Genomic DNA, 22,362 nt, shown 5'->3' with positions numbered 1-22,362 from the left:
TTATAAAAACGTCTGCTACGGAGCCATAACGTGAGATACAAGGTAATGGAGCCTTTTATACATTGTCGTGTTTCTTTAGAAATAAACAATGGACAAATAGAGTCTTTAAACGCTTCAGATGTAAAGTTATTCGCTGTCAAAGTGACGCCAAAATGAATGACAGTCAATGGAATACTAACGGGGGGTGATCGCTTTGTAGCATCAAAATGGCGCCATAGGAGATTCGAGCTCTGAAGCGAAGCTTACCCCCTTGGTCTTACACAACACACACCATTCTTGGACAGGATGATCAGCACGGTGTTATGTCTCTCACAGTATTAAACATTAAGAGATAGGAGTTAGGGTTTTTGAGCTAAGAGCAGGACTATCAAAGGTGCGTCAGAGCTTCGTTTCTGTGAGAAGGCCTCTCTGAGACAAGAGTTGTCATAGAAACCTTTAACTGCAGTTGGTCATGTGACCTGATCCCTGACATGTTGACCAATGCTGTGAAGTTACTTTTCCTAGTCTCTGTGAGAACAGCTGCTGGTGTTGAGGCCTGAGGTCAGTTATCAGAGTCAGTCAGTTGGTCAGTTAGTCCATCATCACACCATTAGCTTACAAATACACCTACTCCTCTCCTCCTCCTTATCTCTTCTCCTCCTCTCCTTTTCTTCTCCTCTTCCTATCTTCCTAATATCGACAACTTCTCAGTCCCTCCGCCCTTTCTGCTAGAGCCAAAACAGTCTCCTAAGCCCCTCCTCCCACAAGGGAGAATGAAGCAGTGATTAACATGCAGTTAGACACCCGCCTCCCCCTGGTCCTGATTGGTGCATCTGAACAGTTTTTAACAGTATTTACTTTAAATGACCTGCTTTCTACTGGAACATAGGGTCAGTTTCAGCAAATATGACAGAAAGTTAGTTTTATAAGTCTTACCTACAGCACCTTTAACTGAGTTTTATACAACTTTTACAAATTGCACGCAGATTCTAAAAAACCTTTACTTTCCATTAGCCAAATTTCCATTTTAGCCAAAGAATTTGAACATCGACCACTTCTCAGTCCCTCCCCCACTTTCTGCTGAAGCCCAAAACGGTCTCCTAAACCTCTCCCCCCACAAGGGAGAATGAATGCGTGTGAATGAGCAGTGATTGACACGCAGTTAGACACCCACCCTGGCCCTGATTGGTGCATCTGAACAGTTAGACACCCCCTGGCCCTGATTGGTGCATCTAAACAGGGAGCTGTGGATCACTACAGGCTGTAGGTGAAGCCAGAGGAGCTGGATTTCTTTTTTAAATGACCTGCTTCATGTAGTTCTGCTGGAACATAGGGTCAGTTTCAGCAAATACGACAGAAAGTTAGTTTTATAAGTCTTGCCTACTGCATCTTTAACTGAGTTTAACTTTTACAAATTGCATGCAGATTCTAAAAAACTTTTACTTTCCATTCATACTTTTTGAAAATATTCAACACAGCTGATTGAGATTCCCTAATATGACACATTTCCCATTTTTCAGACTCATTCATTCTCCTTTAGCTGCTTCTTCATCCAAATTGACTATTTCAATTAACTATTAATATTATATCAATATATTACACATCTTTCAAACATTATTGGTGTTATTCAACTTTTCAAATACATTCATACTATTTAAACTCATTCCAACTTTTTCAACTAAAAACTATTCAACTATGCCAAATCTTTCAAACAATCTGGGTATTATTCAACTTTTCAAAGACATCTATACTAATTAAACCCATTCCCACTTTTCCAACTATTTTCACTGCTTCACCTTCTTCTTACACAATTCAAGTCAGCAATCAGCAGTGTAGCGTCAGCCTTTCAACATACAGCATTCACACCGCAATTTCTTCAGAAATTGCATTCTCTAGTTAATTTTGTTTTTCTAAGTGTTAACAATGAGATGATGTGGTTTATGCAATCAATTAACACTGCTTTTGTCATTTTTTTTACAATACGGAAAGAAATTGGCTACCAAAAAAGTAATTTGGTTTTGTATATTTAAAATTATTTAAGTGTCACCTGCTGTAAAAAATTAAACTTAAATAAATAAAGTTGGATTTTTTTAAATTAATTTGCAGTTTATTATTCATGAACAAACCTGATTTGACATTGATGTTGAGATAGTATATAGTGTGCAACACAGAACAAATATGAAATAATACTGATCTCAAATGTAATAATTTCATTGTACTCTAAAACCTCCAACATATTCAAGTAAAACATTGCACATAGAAATAGAAAAAATCTAATCTGCTTTATGTATTTATATTATTGTAAGTTAGTTCCTTTAGTTAAAAACAATATTATTTAATTCAAATATTTACTATATCGGTTTTACCGAATGCCAAAGGCTGATTATACCAATGACATTCTGAATATTTAAGACAATACACAGACACAATTGCTACAAAAAGCACATTTTATTGTTAATTATTAATGTAAAAAAGTACTTCAAACATTACAAAATGTCATTGTATGGCAACAAACATTTACATAAACGTGTATTGTTAATGATAGTAATTAACAAATTGAACCCCAAATTGTTTTTGGAACAAATGTTTAAATTGTTAAATGAGCTGCATGTTGAGCTATCATCTGAAGTATCTTATTGTTGATATAATATTAATGTAAAAAATAATACTATAGCATTGCTGTGGAGTCTGCATGCAGGTTCAGAGGAATCATCTCCACAGGCTAAGTTTAAAAATCATTATCATATAAATAATAAAAACAAATTATACCTTTATCTTCTTTTTGCAAGTTGTTTGCAACTTTTTTTTTGAAAGATTGTTTTTTGGGGGGCTTTTCCCTTTATTAGATAGTGACAGTGGATAGACAGGAAAGGGGGAGAGAGATGGGAGATGACATGCAGCAAAGGGCAGCAGGTCAGGTCGGATTCGAACCAAAGGACTGCAAAGGACTCAGCCTACAGCCTACGGTTAAACCGAATGACCTTTTGACACAAAATCTTCAAAATATCTTGATATAGAGTAAAATATAATGAAAACCTTTTGGATTCAATAAAAGAGATCAAGTTGTGCTACCTCACATACTTTGGATGTTATATTTGTTTTTTATTATTAATAAGGCGGTTGGACAAAGAAATTACCCGTCATTGACTTATACACAGTTGCAGAACATCAAAATGCCTGGAGTGACACTACATAAAAATATTTACATGAATGGAAGGGCCTTTTGGCTCCTGCAGTGCTCAAATTGTTTACTTTGGTCAATGTTGTTAAATATTATCGTGCATGGGGCTGATTTCTCAACGACTAGCAATCACTCCTTTTATGACGATATACAGGAAACGCAGCAGACAGACCAGAGGCCAACGGAACTTTCAGTTTAGTTTCATTCAGACTTCATTCACGTGTGGATTGCTAACATGTTCACGGCTGGGATTTTTTTGTCTGGAAATGTAATCCCAACAGTAACACGACACGGAGCAGATTAGAATACCTAGAAATTGTTATAGGCTACCAATTTAACAGCGTATTCCTCGAGGCACAGGATCCATATTCTTTTTCACCCAGTTCAAAATGAGGACCTTCCTGGGAGTGTTACTAGTGGTAACGTTAATTGTCTCAGGTAAGCCTTTACGTCATTCAAACAACTCAACAGCTTTGTCGCGTTTAGTTATGAAAATCCGTGGTGGTGGAAAGTAGCTGTTGCGGCCAATTTGGACATGTGCTGCGTGCGTGTATTATGTGTAGCCTACATGCGTGTGTGGTAGGTTTGCAATATATCTAGGTGTGTGTGAATGGTTTGCTCGCTACGTCACTTGCGCACTTGTGTGTATGTATGTGCTAATCAAAGGTTAGAAAGGGAATCACAGGTGAGAAGGGGATTGAGGAATTAGGATCTGGGAAGCCACACAGTTTTTCAATCTCAGCTGTGTGTGAGTGAAGTTTTTAGATCTCGTCTGCTCGTTGATGATCTTTCACAGTCCGTCTTTTTGTAGGTGTTTATGAATGCATTTATAAAATAAAGGATTAACCTTAATACATGGCGGACCTCATTATTTGCACCAGCAAGCGTTGGAAATTGTTTCAAATTCCCTCCAGTGGCATTTTTTGTGGTCAGATTGCCACTACAGTATAGCCTAGAAATCTAGACGCACCCTAGCGGCAGCAAATGTAATTTGCAGCCAGGGTCAGCAACTCTCCGTTGGCTTGTGAGCTGGAAAAACCAAAGTCTGGTCAGGCCATTCACGTCGTGTATAGAGTCGGTGGGCGGGCTTAACATAATGACTGCAGAGTTGCTACGGTTCCGCGTGAATTCCCTGCTACTTGAAACCTCTTATATACTGTCTATGCTTGAAACACAACAAAGAAGATGGCTGCTGCTGCTGGTGAACAGCTTTCGAATCGGCTTTGGCCGCGACTCTGGAAGACTTGTAGTTAAGCACTGAAGTCATTCTTAAAAAAGGAAGATGTGTTTGGAGTTTTGCTGACCGGATACTGCAAAAGTTTAATCTATCAACATCTTGATGTTGATGTTGGTCTGGCACGTCTGGCTATCTACAGTAGGCTATACTTAAAGACAAGTAGGCTACTGTTTATGTACATTTTTGAGGTAAGCTACTTGTACTTTAGGCTACTTGATTTCTATGTTATGCTACTTTATACATCTACTCCACTACTCAGAGGGAAATATTGTACTTTTTAATGCATTACATTTATTTGATACCTAAATATAATTAACAAATACATTGATTATTATTATTTTTATATTATTATTGTGGATAAAGATAAGACTTCACTGCTACCCTGCAGTGTATAGTAAAACCTTTTACACATAATAATGCATTAATAATCGTAATAATATATACATTATTTTTGTAGTTGCCCATTCTGCATAATGAATACTTTTACTTTTTTACTATATATTTCGATGCTAGTACTTTGCTAGTACACACAAAATCGTTTCTTTCTTTTTTAAAGACCTTTATTAAAGTTTTATAATTTCAATTCAATTTTATTTATAGTATCAAATCATAACAAGAGTTATCTCGAGACACTTTACAGATAGAGTAGGTCTAGACCACACTCTATAATTTTATTTTTTATAATTTTTATATAAACCCAACAATTCCAGTAATTCCCCCAAGAGCAAGCATTAGCAGTGGCTAATGCGATAGTGGCGAGAAAAAACTCCCTTTTAGGAAGAAACCTCGGCAGACCCAGACTCTTGGTAGGTGGTGTCTGACGGTGGGATGTGATGAACAGTGGCAATAATAGTCACAAAGATAACGTAACAGTGACTACAAATGGTAGTCGTAGTAGTTCATGTCATAGCAGGGCACTGAAGGGCGTTGCAGTATGTAGCGTGGCACAGCAGAGCATGGGTGGACGTAGCAGGACGCAGCAGGACGCAGCCGGACACTGCAGGGCATCGCAGAGCGTAGGACCACAGTGACAGGTCCAACCAAGATCTTGGTGCCACCCTAATCCAAGGAAATATTCTGGGCGAGAAAGAAACATAAGGACTCCGGGGAGTAAACTCCCTAGAGCTAGGTTAGTAACAAGCATTTCTGGGACAAGGATGCACACAAATGGAAACATTATACAATACAAGTTATAAATAGGCTACAGTACATGTTATATAATCATAATAAAAAAACAACAACCATGTGCAAACCAGTTCATAATGTGCAAAATATAGGCTAATCAAGTGCACAAAGTCCAAGATCCTTCATAAAGGTCTGTGAGATCACAAGATCAGTTTGTTCCATGCAAGGCGCTGGTTTTTGTCCAATTTTCTCCTCCTTCGGAGATCCGTGAGCACCTGCTTACAGACAGTGTCGCTGTCTATTACAGTCTGTTGTAAAACCATACACCATCTGGTCTTCCACAGTTTAAAACAAACTGGAGATGGTTATTTGGTATCAACTCTGTGTTTCTCCGCTAGTACATCTTCCAGGATACAGTACATCACAGATTTATATGACAGATCAAAACCGACCCCATACACTTTTAATTTATTTGTGACTTCTTTTGCTCTGTAGCAGTCCATTAGAAGGTGCTGTTGTGTGTCTCATCATCATCATCATCATCATCATCATCATCATCATCATTATCATCATCATCATTTTGTTGTTGTTACATAACAACTCCAAAACACAACAGCTCTGACAGAAGTCTGTTTACGGACATCAGCCATCTTACATCAGTTTTTTTTTTTATTTTTTAAATTTCAACACCTTGATGTTTTTGTATTCTGGACCTTGTCTGGCTCTCCTTCTCCTTTTTCTCCACTTGGAGTGGTCAACGACCATAAACCGTTTCCTATTCATATAATTAAATAAGCCTACATGGAATATCTGAGTGTTAATGCCCCTTTCCCACTAACACCAGAGACGGTTTTTAGAACAGCCCCCCTGGAACAGCTCTCAGCCTTTACGCCAGTTTCTTCCAGTGGTCACTCGCGGTAACGACATCCCCCTGCGACCCAGAAAGGATTTTTTACCCAAAGACCACCATTGTAAAAGAGATATTTGTAAAACTGTTGACAGGACACCTCAAACTGCAAACAAGGTTTGTTATAACTCTTATTATTCTGAGTTTTAAATCCATAGACTTTTATGTTTGAAAAAACTTCCCTCTAGCTGAGAAAAGCGATTTAAAGCCTGTGACGTCACCACAGTGTAATGTATAGGGACAGAGCGGGAACCTGCGGGCAGGGCCAGCTAGAAAAACACTAATGTGCATATTCAGTGGGCCGCATATCACAGAAGTAAACCCAGAAGCTTAAAACCCTTTTGCGGCATATGCGCAACTGAGCAACTCTCATAGGAATGAACGGGGCTCTGCCTCAAATGTTGTATCCAGGGCCACGTTCAACAAAACGTAGCAACACACTTTCTTCAACTGAAATGGGGGTACATTGAACACCCTGTTGTGTGCGCAAGCATTCAGCCTTTTTATTACCACGAATTTACATACACGTCTCTGCTGATTGGCTATCACCTGTGACACACTCACCAAATGAGAGAAAACATATCTCAAAGTAGTTGCACGCCATTTCACACCGTTCCGAGGAAACATGTCGTCAACACAGAGACCGTAGCAAAACGGTGCACAGCGATTAAACGTGCCCCTGGTCTTACATCCATAGTTTAGAAGCGATAATCCGCAATTAGTAATTTGATCTTTCTGTGTCACGTGGGGTTCTTTAGGAGACTAGCGGCAGGTCCTGAATGCATTGATTCCAATATCAGAAGTGAACGTGAACACAGATTATGAACAATTCTTTCGCCCCATAGTTACCGAAGTAAATATTGGACCCATTTTTCACAAGCCGTATATCTCCTGAACATTTTCACACTGAGATGTCATTTTTCAGATGGACAAATCAGGAGATATTAACTTTGTTTGAGACTTGTTTCTGTCTTTGCAACAAACTCAAGATCTGGCAATATGGATAGGCTTAAGTCAATTAATGTTCACGAACGCCACTGATAACTTATTTTCATAATGCTTAACATGGCTTTTTAGCTATGTAAATATCTAATGTTAGCAAAAGAAAATATAAATACATTATGCAAATATAATTTTTAATCCATCACATGAAGTTCACTACGCTTACAAACAGGATCGCGCCGACTTAAGAGACAGAAAGTGTGTACCGTTTTATACCATTTTGGCAGCGGGTAATGCGCTATCTTTAGTTAAAGAGAATCTTTACTAACACCCACTAAGTTATGGAACATTTATATTTGTGCAATAAAATCCTATCTCATGTGGATTTGATTTATGGCTCTGTAGAACTATTCAAGGGATGACATGTTGTTAATGCGAGAACAAGATCAAAGAAAAAAGACATTAAAAGACAGACACAAAACATGTAACATTAAATTTAGAATCATACCCACTAAGTGGGTGTTAGTGTGTGCCTGCTGTTGAAAAGGTTACAATCGCCATTCGGTATGTAGGGTATAATACCTGTGTAGCCTACTGCCAACTGTTGCAATACTGGTAAATTTGTTACTTTAGCCTGATGGACATGTTCCATGTTGTGTTTCTGCTAAATTCCTGTCTGATCATTTGTGTCTATGCTTAGGCCTGTGGAGAAGTTCAATTCACATTTGATTGCCTGATTTGACAAAGCCATCCCCTTTATAAAAACATACATAACACAAATATGTGTATCCTTTCAGTTCTTGTAGAATTTCAAGTAGTAGATTAAATGAATTTCGCAATGATTTTAAGAATTTATTGAAAACTGAGGGAGTAGGCCTAGACAACATTTGTGAACACCTGATTAAATCCCACCAAATAGATAAAAAACTGAAAGTGCTGTGTAGCTACAGGGGTTCAGAAATATAAGTATTAATGTCACACTAAACTTCACTTTGTTTATTTATACTTCATATTTTTCTCTATACATGTTTACAGAACCAGCAGCTCTGGTAATAGGGCTACAATCAACAGTTTTGCCACTAACGTATCTCAATGGAAGTCCTTTAGGCATCAATCCAGCAAACCATCTTCATTTAGTATAAGAAGGGGGTTAAAACAACACAAGGGACTTTCAGAGGTCAGTCAGGGATTACCCAGGGATGACAAGTTATTAATGAAACTTCACTTGAGCCATCAATCAGTTTTCTTTTTATTCAGAAGTATTGATATGCAAATGTATTTTTTGGTTTAGTTTGCACTGATGGGGCAGCTGTGGATCAGGAGGTAGAGGGGGTCGTCCCTCAACCACAAGGTTGACCGTTTGATCCCCGGCTCCTCCTGTCCACATGTTGAAGTGTCCTCAAGCAAGACACTGAACCCCAAGTTGCTACCGATGGCAGGCCAGCGCCTTGCATACATACATCGGTGTATGAATGTGTGTGTGAATGAGTGAATGAGTCGTTTTGGTGGGTATGATTCTAAATTTAATGTTACATGTTTTGTGTCTGTCTTTTAACGTCTTTTTTTCTTTGATCTCGCATTAACAACATGTCATCCCTTGATTAGTTCTACAGAGCTATAAATCAAATCCACATGAGATAGGATTTTATTGCACAAATATAAATGTTCCATAACGGAAACTTTTTTAATTCTTTGTTACAAAACAATGCATACATACAGTAGCAAATACATTTCTGTTGTTTCTTTTTTGTATTTTTCTCTCTCTGTGTGGTTTCATTCTTTGTGCATTATACAAAGTGAGAGGCTGCAATGTATTACTAGGAGTGGCTGTGCAGTCGTGTTTGAACAACAAACCACAAAAGGTCAGAGATATTAAATTGAGTCATGTCAGTAAAATCTGCACAGTAGTTAGCAGAAGTAGAGTTCATAATATGAGTATATATGATTTGAATTTGTAAATATGAGGCAGAAACTACACCCTATAGCTTTAAGATATTTAAAGATGACTAATAACTCATCTTTTATCATTAACTTCATGTAATTACATTAGGACACAAGTTCTTCTGACTTGCAGTCTTATGACTTGAAATGATGAGTTGACTGATTTTACTGCTGAGATCTCACATAAATCATCAAATTGTGCAAGTACCAATACCACAATGTGGAAATACTTTCCACCACTGGGATCATCTTATTAGCAGACGTCCTTCAGAGATCACTTTTTGGTAGTTTAAAGAAAACGTACTATCTGTCTTTAATACATGTTAAGTCATGGTTGTTTCTTCTGATAATAACTTTTCCAACCATGATGAAGGTTATTATTTTATAATTCAGTCCCATGTCACTCTCAAAGGCAGGGTTGGTAATGTTGAAAAGCTAGCCAGATTTTTCAGGTCAGACAATGATTGGTTGGCGTTTTTACAGGATTACAGCAGCTACAGATGACGGATCTTTTTCGCTTCTTTTTCAGAGCCCATCAATTATTTGAAGCTGTCAGGGTGTAAGCAATATTTAAAAAGTGTATGTTGGAAATAGTTACCAACCATGCCTTTGTAAATTGTAATTTCCCCACTGGGGATCAATAAAAAGTATACATTTAATAAATGTAATGAAAGAGAATCATTGGGAGCAGCTTCATTTAAAGGCATTGTACTTCCTCTGGTATGAAAGTGGCTCCATGGAGGAGACAGCTGTAAAACCTTTATGTCAAATTCAAAATTCGCTTAAACTAAAAATGTAACTAACATTGACGATAACGTTTTTGAATAAACTTAATCTCTCAAGTTCACTGAAGATGTTTTCAGTGAACTTAACTCGGTTGGTTTTATATTTTCACAACTTATGAGCCCACATAACTCTTTATTCATGTTTAGTTCAGTTAGCTCACATTTTTAAGGCACACATTTTTTAAGTTGAATGTTTCACAGTGTAGGCTATGTTAAAAACAAATGGTCTAAGAACTGGACTTATCCTAATTTACCTTTTCTACTGTAGGTGATGGAGAGACTATGCTAGAAGACAGTGTCCTTCTGCCATGCGCCTGCTCAGAGAGAAATTTGCACGAGGAGTTTAGGTGGCAGATGGAAGAACCAAACGCGACACTGGTCTTCAAATACAACACCACTTCAAACTTCGACCCCAAATACAAGGACAGGGCCAAAATATTTCTGTCTGAGAACCGCAATAACTGCTCTGTTCTCTTCACCAACGTCACAGCGAATGACCAGGGGAAATATGGATGCCGTTTTCGCAAGCAAGAGGAATACCAGTATTTTTTTGTATATCTAAACGTTTCTGGTAAGTCATTTGTTCCTTGTGTATATTATTTGATCAACATTTATTATTCACCCATGAATTTAAAGTAGAAGCAGTAAAATCTTGTACAATTTAAAATTGAGTCTTCTCCCACCAGCGTGCTACACTGTCTGTCAGGCAGCCAACAACCTAAATGTTTTCCAGTGTTATGTAAAAAAACGCTACAGAGAGACTGAGATTCAGTGGAGTTTGGATGGACAGCTTCTTACAGAATCAAATACAACTAACTTAAACCACACATGCACCATGGATGCTTCTACTGGCCTCTACCATTTCAACAGCACACTCAGCCCTGAACTCAAGTGGAGTGTAGAACCTACATGTCGTGTCAAGGACAACGGCATATCACCTAACATTACACCTGACTGCAGGCCAATTGCTGGTAACTATTTGTTTTTATTTATTTCAGAGAGGATGGGACTTAAATTTCCCAAAACTACTTCATTAAAAGCATTACAATATTAGCTGTAAACACAGCACGGATCATTATACAACATATCATAAGACTTTAAAAAGTAAAGTCTTGTTTAGTATGTTACATCAAATCATTAAGGTATTTACATGCATAAAGTGTCATATTTCCTTCCACAGATCCTCGTAAGGCAGATCCAGACAACGCCCGATATCGGTACTTAACAATTATTCCCATTGTGTTGTTGTTTGGACTTTCCCTGCTCTTGTGGCGCCGTTGGGACTCACAGTAAGTGTTTTTTTTATTTGAGCTTTACTGGTTAAACCAGACCCTAACACTTCTTGGCTTTGTGAAATCAAGCCGCTACCAGTATAGTTCTGCTGTGCTTACATTTGTAGGTCTTTAGTGTAACTTCCATATATTTTGTCTTTGATTAAGGAGTTCATAAAGGATATAAGAAGTGGGGGCTGACAACTTCTACTGCTAAACACACAAGGAACTCTAATGTGAGTCAATTTCCACCGAACTGATTCGTCATGGATGTGGCATCATGCCCACGCAGAGACAGGTTACATCATGTGTTCATGCCGCTCAAGGAATGGGGTGTTTCTGAAAAAGATGTCCATCTTGTGAGCTTTATGGATGTTTGCAGGCAGGTGTTTATATTCTTTCCTTCAAATTCAAGGATTGTAAAAAGAAATTTTCCCTTTATGATATGAAGATGAAGTGATACATTTCAATTAGGATGGAACGGTTCAAGTAAAAGACATTATACCAGTGTGTCCGTTGACAGTGCAAGTAGGAGAGAGTTTACCAGGACAATCCAATCTGCAACTAAAGCATTACATATTATAGAGAAAGATGGATGCAGGATTTCAGCATATGATTAAAGTAATGTTATTTGAGCCGCTATATTCACAAACATTTCAGCAACATCCCAAACTTGCAAAGGAAAATAAAAATAGAATGAACAGAGCAGTGCTGTTTTGAAAACAGTGTACAGTGTGTGTTTGGGTTATGCTGCACTTAGTCTATGTCCTTGACGTTCCACATCTGGGTTTGCTCCGTTGCCGCCCGAAAATCCACCAGATTTCTCTCATTTAGGCAGCATATCCATTTCCTTGGGCTTCCTTTGTGTTGGCATTTTAAACTCTGGTCGATTTATGAGGACTATGGTTAACCTTTTCTCAGATCTCTGCAGGGTAAATCCAGACAGCTAGCCACACTATCTGTTTAATCTGAGTTTTCTGTTGCATGACTAAAACAACTTTTAACTTTTAAACATACATATGTTCCACGAAAACAAGTTCCTTCCGAGCCTATTTTGCAGTGGCACCGCAATCCCTGAATGCTATGTGGAGCAGCCAGACTCTCCTCCAGCGTGCTTTAGAGGAGGGTTTGGCAAAGCGAGAGTATGCTGCACTAATGTGATTTATTTTTATCTACTTTTTTAATAGCACAGTGGCACTTTTCCTTTTGATAATAAAATTTAGCCATATTCTTTTCACAGTTTTTAAAATACTGCACTTTAATTTCAAGTGGAAAAAACGAATATTTCCCTTAAGAACTGACATGTTATAGGTACTGTTTAAAAAAAAGAATTATGCTTCACTTTTTGTTTATGGCTTTAGTCTATAATCTGGCCATTTTTATATAATTGGCAATGATTTTTCAATGAATAAGTGTTTATGTTCCTTATGTTCTTAGCCATAATTTTGTTTAGCCAAATAAATAAATGAAAAGTATGTTGAAATTGGCAATGCCCCCTCCTCTGTTCCAAAAACGTACCTAACTGAACCGGAAAACCATGACCCCAAAACCGTGATATAAACCGAACCGTGGATTTTGTGAACCGTTCCACCCCTAATTTAAATGGAATCAGTTACATGAACAATGCACAAAAAATATAGAAATCATAACACAACAAAAATAGATTGCTGAATGTGTGCACTATTGTGGATTCTGTAGCAGGTAACAATGACTACATTTCAAAATCCAGCCAGAATAATTGCATTATTTTTTTAAATTGCCTTATTGACATGCTAAAAATGTCAGTAAGACCATTTTCTGAATGCATTAAAAAGTTATCCGATGTACTCCTGTTCTATACAGAAATCCAGCATAAAACTGAGCCATTTAATGTACCTTGGTGGTTAGGTATATATACTGCAAGTGCTATACTTCAAATGGGAGAAAAGAAAGTTATTATACATGTATGTTTACTGTATACAAAGGTAACTTCTGATATTGCAACAGTTGCAATTATTTTAAATTTAAATGAGTTGATATACAACAGTTTTATGTTATCATTGACCCTTTATTACCATAAAGGTGCTATATCACTATGCATTGTTGATTTCCATTTTAATCAAATGTAATGCAGATATGTATGAAAGGTGTATAAATTGTATGTGGCTAAGTGTGACTATCGTGATTTTCTTTGTAAAGGTCCTTGATCAAGCCCCTTTCTTTCTTGTATTATGGTAATCAACATTCTCTCATACTGTACCTAAACAACAGAATAGTTTGATTGCAATGTACAGTAGCCTGTTCATCTGTAACTGCATTTGTGATATACTGGTTACAGTGAATGTTGTTGCTTTGATTTGTTTCATTTTGTAAATAAACAGATGAAAGTAATTGTATGTATAATATATTAAGGTTTAGAGGGAACCCCTGTGAAAGTTTTGCGACATTTGAAAGGCAGGGTTCGAGTGGGAGCCAGGGAGGTGAGCTCCCATAAGGAGGGGTCTGAGCTCCCATGAAAGCAGAAAAATCATACATCTGTGTGGGTCCCTAATACATTGCCAACAACCATTATTTTAATCACAAATAATGCATTTTTCAATGTATTCAGTATTGTTTACGTTAACACGATAAATATGCTAAAAGAAACACGTTTTTCAAAAGAACTACGCACCATATATTATATTGCACCAACTGCTGATGAGAGTGTGCAAGCCGTGAACGTACTTCAAACCCTATTTTTTTTATTTAACTCCACCCGCAGCATTACTTATTTTAGAGACCCCCCACAAAGCTCAGATTATAACTTGAACCCTGTTAAAAGGTATACAACAAAAAGCACAGAAAGTGATGCCTGCGAATGATCACTGGACAACCAAACAGTCAGAGCCTTTTTATCTTTTCCAGTCTGAAACATATTGCTGGTCCAGATGACCAGTCCACCACTGGTCCCATATTCTGGGTTTGGTCAGCAGCCTTGCCTCTGTAGCTGCGCACAGGAGAGCACACCAAATCTGAAGCAAGCTGAACGAGGGTAATGCATTTGCAAAAAATGTGAATGCGTCAATATGTGGACTTTTCAAGGTCAACAAAGTGTTAATATGAAACATACCCTGCAAATGGGAAGAAAAACTGAACAATCCTTTCCAACCCTTATATTAGCCCATTTGTATTTTTGTGCTACTTTCTTTTCCTTTTGTCGTTTTGTATCCTGTCATAATTGCCACTTTCTTTCTGTAAATTGCTGCTTTCTGTAAAAAACACTGTAAAAGCTTAGTTGCCATTCTTGGTCACAGGGTATCTTTGTTAATGAATACATTTCTAGCCTGTTGAGGCCTGTAAGTGGAGCTCAAGCAGAGAACTATTTTTGTCTAGTATGAGGAAATGTGTCATTGTGACATTCTGCAAAGTCATTTCAGCTGCTTTTAAGTCAACTGGACTCCCCATGTGAGGGGTGTGGCCTTTCAAAGTTTTTACTTTTTTGGCCTTAAGTTATTGCCCCACCATCATGCCAATTGGCATATTTTTTTGGGTAGCAGCACATCACTTACAGTTGTGGTGACAATGTTTATGTCTGTATCTCATTTCAGACCACAGCAACAACATAATTAAGGATATAATGCTAAATAGGCCACGCCCACAGGCACCAATCAATATGACTTGTAGACTTATATACTTCAGATCCTGGTCAATACTCCCCCCAGACAATGTGCACCAATTTTGGTGAAATTCTATCCACTGGGTTTTGTGGTATTTTTGACCCCCCTATGGGTTGTGCTCAAAATCGATTCCTCAAGACGGACTGAAGATTTGTAACAAAAGTTATGAAGAACTTCTACCCCTTTTGGGTTTGAACCCTTATGATTATGAATAAACTATTTAGTGTTGTTTAGGAGAATCTCCAAACCACTTTTCATAATACTGTAATGTACATTTTTGTTTATGGTTAGCTTTTAGTAGCCCTGGCTAGCCTTGGCCTATGTATCCTAGAAGTCATTTATATTAGAGGGAGACTTATAAAACAGTGCTTGTGTATGTGGAACTTACCCTTCCAGAGTATGAGACTAATTGGACTGATATATATATACAGTATATAAACACATAGTCACCTACTGCATATCCAGTCATGGTAAAGAAAAAGCTAAAAAAAACAACAAAAAAAACCACAGGAGACATTTTATCCCAAAACTGGAAAATCAGGCGTTGTCTATTACATCCCAGACTGTTACATTGTAAAGCTTAAAGACAGTCTGAGGGGTTTTGGTATAACAAGGATAACATGGGCAATACAGTAGGTGGAGGAGGTCAGGCTGAGGAGGGCATGCATAAGGTCAAATCAATGTATCATCTAGAAATAATTGCCTTCTTATTTTTAATGCATCTTATAGTGTTGCCATATATGCAATTCTTGGAAAAATAATTTTTCTAATAGTAAAATTAACTGTACATAAAATTAACATTTTTCTCATCTCATCACCTTCAAAACATAAGAACGTATTTATCCTGAAATTGAATTGTTTGCCCAGTTTTCCGTCTTGTAAAATGTTGAAAATCAACCCAAAATATTCTTGTACATGATGTAGACATAGACGCTGTGACCTCCGAAGGCTGCAGCCCCTGAATTGGGTCAATGATAAAAGCAGAGACGGTTAGAACTGTTAGAACCGATGGAAAACGTTTGGACAATGAGCGTGTTGACCGTGGAGTGACTGGTCAGGAAGCGTCATAACAGCATAAATTGCATAAAAAAGATGGCACAGCTGTGTAGCTTACCTTTAAGCAAGAAACCATACCACCAAGAGTATACATGGGGTATATCTGAGTTTCCCAGTGAGAGAGTACAGACGTCCTCAATGCCACAAGTGTCAAGGGTCTGGGCAAATGGAAGCTGCATGTAGAGGGAATAGGAGATTGTGGAAAAATTGTGGGGGGGACCGTGACTTTGCACAATGCCAGGTTGTAGAAAAAAGTGTTGCATTTGTGGTGGTAACCACATAACTTCTTTCAGGGGGTGTGGGTATCAATAGCTGTGGAAGTGGAAAAAGTTAGAGCTGGAGAGAACATGTCCTATGCAGATGCATTAAGAAAAGTGAAGGGCTCAGGGGAAGCTAACAGGCCAGTGGGGACCAGTGTGGGGACCAGTGTCCCTGCATGGTAGATGTGATATGGGCAGCTATAAATATAACCAAAAGGCCAAATGCTATTAAGATTGTGGTAGATGCTGCTGAAAGGTTTCTTGAGGAGGTAGAACTAGGCCCAGAGGAGTTGTATATGTTCATGAGACAGAAGTTGGAGGTGCAGGAGAGAGGGAGGGAGAGAGAAAGGAGGCCCACAGGTAGGAGTGAGGAAAGTGGTAAAGAGGCAGAAATGGATGTGAATGAACATGATGATAATTAATCTGTTGATGTTTTACATCTTGCAATGGAACGCAAGGAGCTTAACTGCAAATGGGCAGGAGTTTAAAAGATTTGTGGATATATTTAAATGAGAGTATAAACCAGCTGTATTGTGTGTTCAGGAAACATGGCTTGAACCATGTTTAGACTTTGTGGTATTTTTTGTGGTATGAAACATTTAGACAGGATCGAAAGGGAAAATCAGGAGCAGGTTGTGCAACATTTGTAAGATCTGAAGTGCAATACCAGAGGGTAGAAATGAAGTCTTCTCTAGAGTGTGTGGTGGTGTGGGTGTGGGGAAAGCTAATCAGCATGGTAGATCTGGAGGAGGTTATGGAAGAATACAGGGGCACTGGTTATGTGGGTGGATTTTATGGACAGGCATGGGTTAGTTTGTGTGAATAATGGCAGACCAACTAGGTTTGAAATTAAGACAGTGGAAGTTTCATGTATGTATAAGCAATAGCATCCAGTGAATTGGCAAGGGTAGGATAATGGGATTACGACATCCGTCATAGATGGCAGGAATGAATGGTTTTTCACGATGGGAGCAAGTAATGACAATTTACTGATCTCAAAAGATAGTCTGAATTGTTTCCATATTTTCAAAGAATGAACAACAACTGGGTTAAAAGTATATTTGATTATAGGCTCAGAGAATGGCAGCCCTGAGCATAATAAAGCATACAATGAGGTATCTTTACAAGAGTCTCTCTCTAGAAGTAACCAATCAGGTACGGCTGTTGCATCGTCCTTCTCCATCCAGTAGGAAATCATTTTAATATTTGCTGCCCAGTACACAGTTTTTATTCCAAATAAAGGAAGAAAGCTTCCTGTCTAGGGAAATAAAAAAAATGATTTAGTTAGGAAAACTGGCACACACTGAAACATATAAAGAAGCTTGGGTAGTATGTTCATTTTAATGGCGTTAATTCTGCCTGCCAAAGACAAGGTTAACAGATCCCATCGATCAATGTCTACTTTTAGAGAAGACAGGCGAGGGGGGAAATTTGCTAGTAAAAGGTCTTTAAATTTGTGCGTGACCCAGACACCCAGATATTTTATTTTGTCCATGCACACTTTAAATGGCACCATATGGGGAAACAGAGATTCATTTGCCGCTGGATTAATGGGCATAAGCTCACTTTTCTGAGTGTTTACTTTGAAGCACGAAATTTTGCCAAACTCACTCAGAAGACTAAGAACTGCAGAAAGAGATGAGGAAGGATCAGACAAGTAAAGTAACATATCATCCGCATATAATGAGATTTTATGTTCCAACCCTGCCCTTATAATACCCTTAACATCTTTACTGTTATGCAAAGCTATGGCTAGCGGCTCGATTGTAATTGCAAAAAGTAGGGGGGACAAAGGGCACCCCTGCCTTGTCCCTCGTGTTAGTGAAAAAGATGGTGATATATTATTATTAGTGCATACCGCTGCTGACGGGAACTATATAGAATTTTGACCCATGATAAAAAATTTGGCCCAAATCCAAATTTCTCAAGCGTATGGAATAAATAGTCCCACTCCACCCGATCAAAAGCCTTTTCGGCATCTAAAGATATAATAACTTCTGGGTGGTCGGCTGGAGAGGGACCGTAAATTATGTTATACAGATGGCAGATATTAAAGGAGGCCGGCCGGTTCTTTATGAAACCAGTCTGGTCCTGTGAGATTATAGTTGGAAGAACTGTTTCAAGACGGCGAGCAACAATTTTTTGCTAAGATTTTGCTGTCTACATTAAGTAAAGAGATAGGGCGGTAAGAACTGCATTCCTGTTTGTTTTTGCCTTCTTTCAGAATAAGTGATATGGTTGCTTGCCGTAATGTTTCAGGCAGTGAGCCAACCAACAAGGAATTACTATATACAGAGTTTAGGATGGGAGCCAATTGGTTTGAAAATTTCTTGAAAAATTCTGTTGGATATCCATCTGGACCCGGAGATTTCCCGCACTGCATACTCTTAATGGCCATTTCAATTTCTCCAACTGAAAACGGGGATTCTAACTCGGCTGCTTTTGCAGGATCTATATGAGGGATGTCAATGCTTTGGAGAAATTATTTGATTTAGTTATCATCCTGGATACAAGATTTTTTGAAGAACAGGATTATTCAAGTCAGGGTTGCAAATTATTTTTCTAATGGTACAAGGGAAGTGTGATTAGTCCAATTCTATTCAACGTTATGATAAATGATATTTTTCAGGATATTGGGACCAGTTTCGGACTTTCCCTGTTTGCAGATGACGGGACCATCTAGAAAAGGGGCAGACATATCAAACAAACAACTGAGCAAATGTAGGTAGCCCTAAACAAGGTAACTAGCTGGGGTGAAAAGTGGGGATTTAAAATCTCAGTGGATAAATTAAAATATGTAATATTTGATAAAGTGAATATAATGGTTTATTTATGTATGGACAAGCAATTGAAAGGGTTGAAATTCTTGGGAGTGCACTTTGATGAGAGGCTAACATGGGAAAAACAGATCAATAATGTTGTTTATAAGTGTGAGAAAGTGATAAATGTAATGCGTTCCCTCTCAGGTAGTACATGGAGTGCTGACAGGGATTCACTAATAATGATTTACAGAGCAATGATAAGGTCAAGAATAGACTATGGCTGTATATGTTATGGAACAGCAGCTGTATGACATTTAAAAAATACTGGATGTAATACAGGCCAAGGCTCTGAAATTATGTTGTGGGGCCCTTCGTACAACTCCAGTCCCAGCTTTACTGGTTGAGATGGGGGTGTTATGGTTGTGTATGTTTCTGTTTCCTGTTTTATTTTGGTAGTCTGTTTTTCTCCCTTGTCATGTCTTGTTTTACTTCCTGCCTTGTGTTTTCCGCCTTTTGTGATTGTCTGCCCCACCCTGATTTGTTTCACCTGTTACTGAGTGCTCATGTCACCTGTCTCGTTTCCACAATTAAATATACCAAAAAGAGAAACTGGAGATTGGCCCAATCCCAAAGTGAGCCCTGAGGACTAAGGACTAAAGACTCACAGACAATCTCAGGTGCTAAGTGAGTGAGTGTGTGAGGCCACATGGGCTCAGATAGGTAGAAATGGGATTGGGACAGCACTTCACAAGATCACATTACCTTGGCAACGTTTAATAACAAGGGGATGTTGCTGACACTTGCCGGTTTGGGAATTTTCATTTTAAGTTTGTTGCTTTCCACACGGCCAAGGCACAGGAGACAGCTGCCTGATTCCAAATTTTTTCAAACTCTTGTTTTACAAGCTGGACATTGATGCTGACTCACGGAAAAGGCTCGGTAAGTGTGTATTCACACGCCCTTTGAAATTTGACATTGGGACAACCCTAAGCCCTTACGAATTTCACGAGAACGTGCACCAAAGTCCGTGAGTGTGTGAGCCCGGACTTTGGGATTGGGCCAGAGTTCTTTTCCACCATAGGCAGAAGAGTAGAGTTAGGAGAGATATGGTCTATGTTCAAGAGAATGAGTTAAAATTCCTGCTTTGATTGATGGAGAGAAGGTGGTAGTGTCAGTGTTAGGAAGGGCATTTGTGGCAGTACACAGTGGTGATCACCTTACTGATATCCATAAGCAACATACAGATATTGTACTCAGAGAGAAGAAGGATGTGAAGTTGAAAAGGGAGGATGGTATATCAACCCTGGATGTGGATACAATGTCTGAACTCAACATAGCTGTGCTAGGCACTGGATATACAGCTCCAGGGCAAGCCCAATTATACCTACCAATTAAGTTATGCCATGTTCCGACAGCTACCAGTAGAATCATTTAAGTTAGTACTAAGACTCTTTAATAAAATCTGGAGGGATGGAATGATACCGAATAGTTGGAAAAGTGCAGTAATAATACCATTTAACAAACCTGGTAAGGACCCAGCTAATCCTATATATCCATAGATGGATAAATCAAATCGGCACTATATGCGGACGATGTGGCCATTAGGATGAGAGGAAGGAATGGGTCATATGTATTAGAATATAAGGAAAGCAATAAGGAAAGTAGACAAGTGGTCATATGAGTGGGGGTTCGAGATATCAACAAGCAAATCCTGTTGCATGATGTTCACAAAGAAGCGCAATTGTCATGCTGAAAAGTTAACATTATATGAGCAGCCAATGGTAAATTAATTTAATTACCTGGGTCTATAGTTTGTGTTAGGAAAATTATGATTTACATACTTTTCCTCTTATTATTAAACTGTTTGCATAGAATAATATTATACTGATCACTCTTTTCTCTCTCTCTCTCTCTGTTAAATTAAACTGTTGTGGATGTGTGTGGATATTGTTAAGAAACTAAAACACTGGTTGAACTCACAAGATAACATGGGAGCCACTGTTTGTGTTCCTGAGGGCATACATGCCCTCCCAGACCAGATAGATGAGACGGCATCGTTACCAGATAACAACTGATGACATCAACTCTGTTTTATGATTGTATTACATTCAACTTGGTATTATAAAAAGCGGCTGTAGAGAGCTTTTTGTTAGACATTTCTGTACTATGCTGTAATGCTGTAACTGTCTCCTGATATAACTTCAGTGGTTCTGTCTATCATTTGATAATGAAATTATTCTAACAAATTGGTCCTTCGATGCCAGGTCCCAACCATCCTTCCCCTCCTTCCAGGCTTTGGGTCCTGAAACATCGTGCACGGTCATTTGGTGACTCCTTGAACAACGACCTCCGGCTTGAATTGCTGTTTTCACAGAGGCCAGTACCCGCTGGAAGGAGGAAAAGGTGACGGGATTTTTTTTTTTAACAGCGGACAGAACCACTGAAAAAAACCCTAGGTGAGATAAATTTTGTTTCCTTGACCAGAGAGACTACTTATTTAGACAAAATGGTGACGATAACTTTGATTTCACTAGGGTATTCTCTTTCTTTAGTGCCACTGTAGGAACTGTACAACTTGCAGGTGAATATAGTGACAAGACAATCAGAGAAATGAAGCAAAAATGAGTGGTCTGTCTGGTAAAGGTAATAAAAATAAATATGGTCTTATGACAACTAGTTCAAAGCCTGTGTGAGGAGGCTGCGGTAAAATGGTAACTCGTTACGCACGTTAAAGAGGATGGGAGCTCGCTACTCGTAAAAGACAGGGTGAGGGACTCTGTAGGGAAATCAGTACGCAACTGATTATAGACAGTGAGGTGTCTTAATAAGTAGTAAGATATAATATAAATTAAAGATAAATCTTATATGAATAGTAAGACATAATATACAGTAAGTTAAAGATACATCTTATAAATGATAAAGGGAGAATATAATTCTTTTTAACTATAAAGATAATATATTTTGTATATAAAAGGGGTAACAATAGTTTCAAATGACAGTCAGGAGAGTTGACAGGAAGAAAAAGAGAGCAGAAAAGCTTAGAGGAAGCAAGAGCATTAGAAAGAGAGACAGCCAAAGACAAGCAGCCACACCCAGCGAGGAGGAGTCTGAGAAGACTGAGCTGCTGTAGAGCCTTCATACACATTACATTACATGTCATTTAGCTGACGCTTTTATCCAAAGCGACTTACAATTGCTATATATCAGAGGTTGCATGCCTCTGGAGCAACTATGGGTTAAGGCTGAATCCCATTTCTCTGTCTTACCCCTACCCCTTTGTC

The 22,362-nt window shown here is 38.4% G+C and overlaps 1 protein-coding gene across 1 annotated transcript; it reads left to right on the top strand.

Moving 5' to 3' along the window:
• Window positions 1-3,296: 3,296 nt before the first annotated feature.
• On the top strand, window positions 3,297-12,308 carry LOC116046624. The gene is made up of 5 exons (XM_031295029.2): window positions 3,297-3,598; window positions 10,366-10,668; window positions 10,784-11,068; window positions 11,278-11,386; window positions 11,537-12,308. Exons 1-5 carry the CDS (start codon window positions 3,550-3,552, stop codon window positions 11,544-11,546), a joined length of 756 nt encoding a protein of 251 aa, XP_031150889.1. The 5' UTR covers window positions 3,297-3,549; the 3' UTR covers window positions 11,547-12,308.
• The last annotated feature ends 10,054 nt before the right edge of the window (window positions 12,309-22,362 follow it).

The sequence above is a fragment of the Sander lucioperca genome, chromosome 8 (genome assembly GCF_008315115.2).
Source record: "Sander lucioperca isolate FBNREF2018 chromosome 8, SLUC_FBN_1.2, whole genome shotgun sequence".
NCBI lineage: Eukaryota > Metazoa > Chordata > Actinopteri > Perciformes > Percidae > Sander > Sander lucioperca.
The sequence above is the reverse complement of the archived record's forward strand: the minus strand, read 5'-3'. Positions and strand labels throughout refer to the sequence as shown.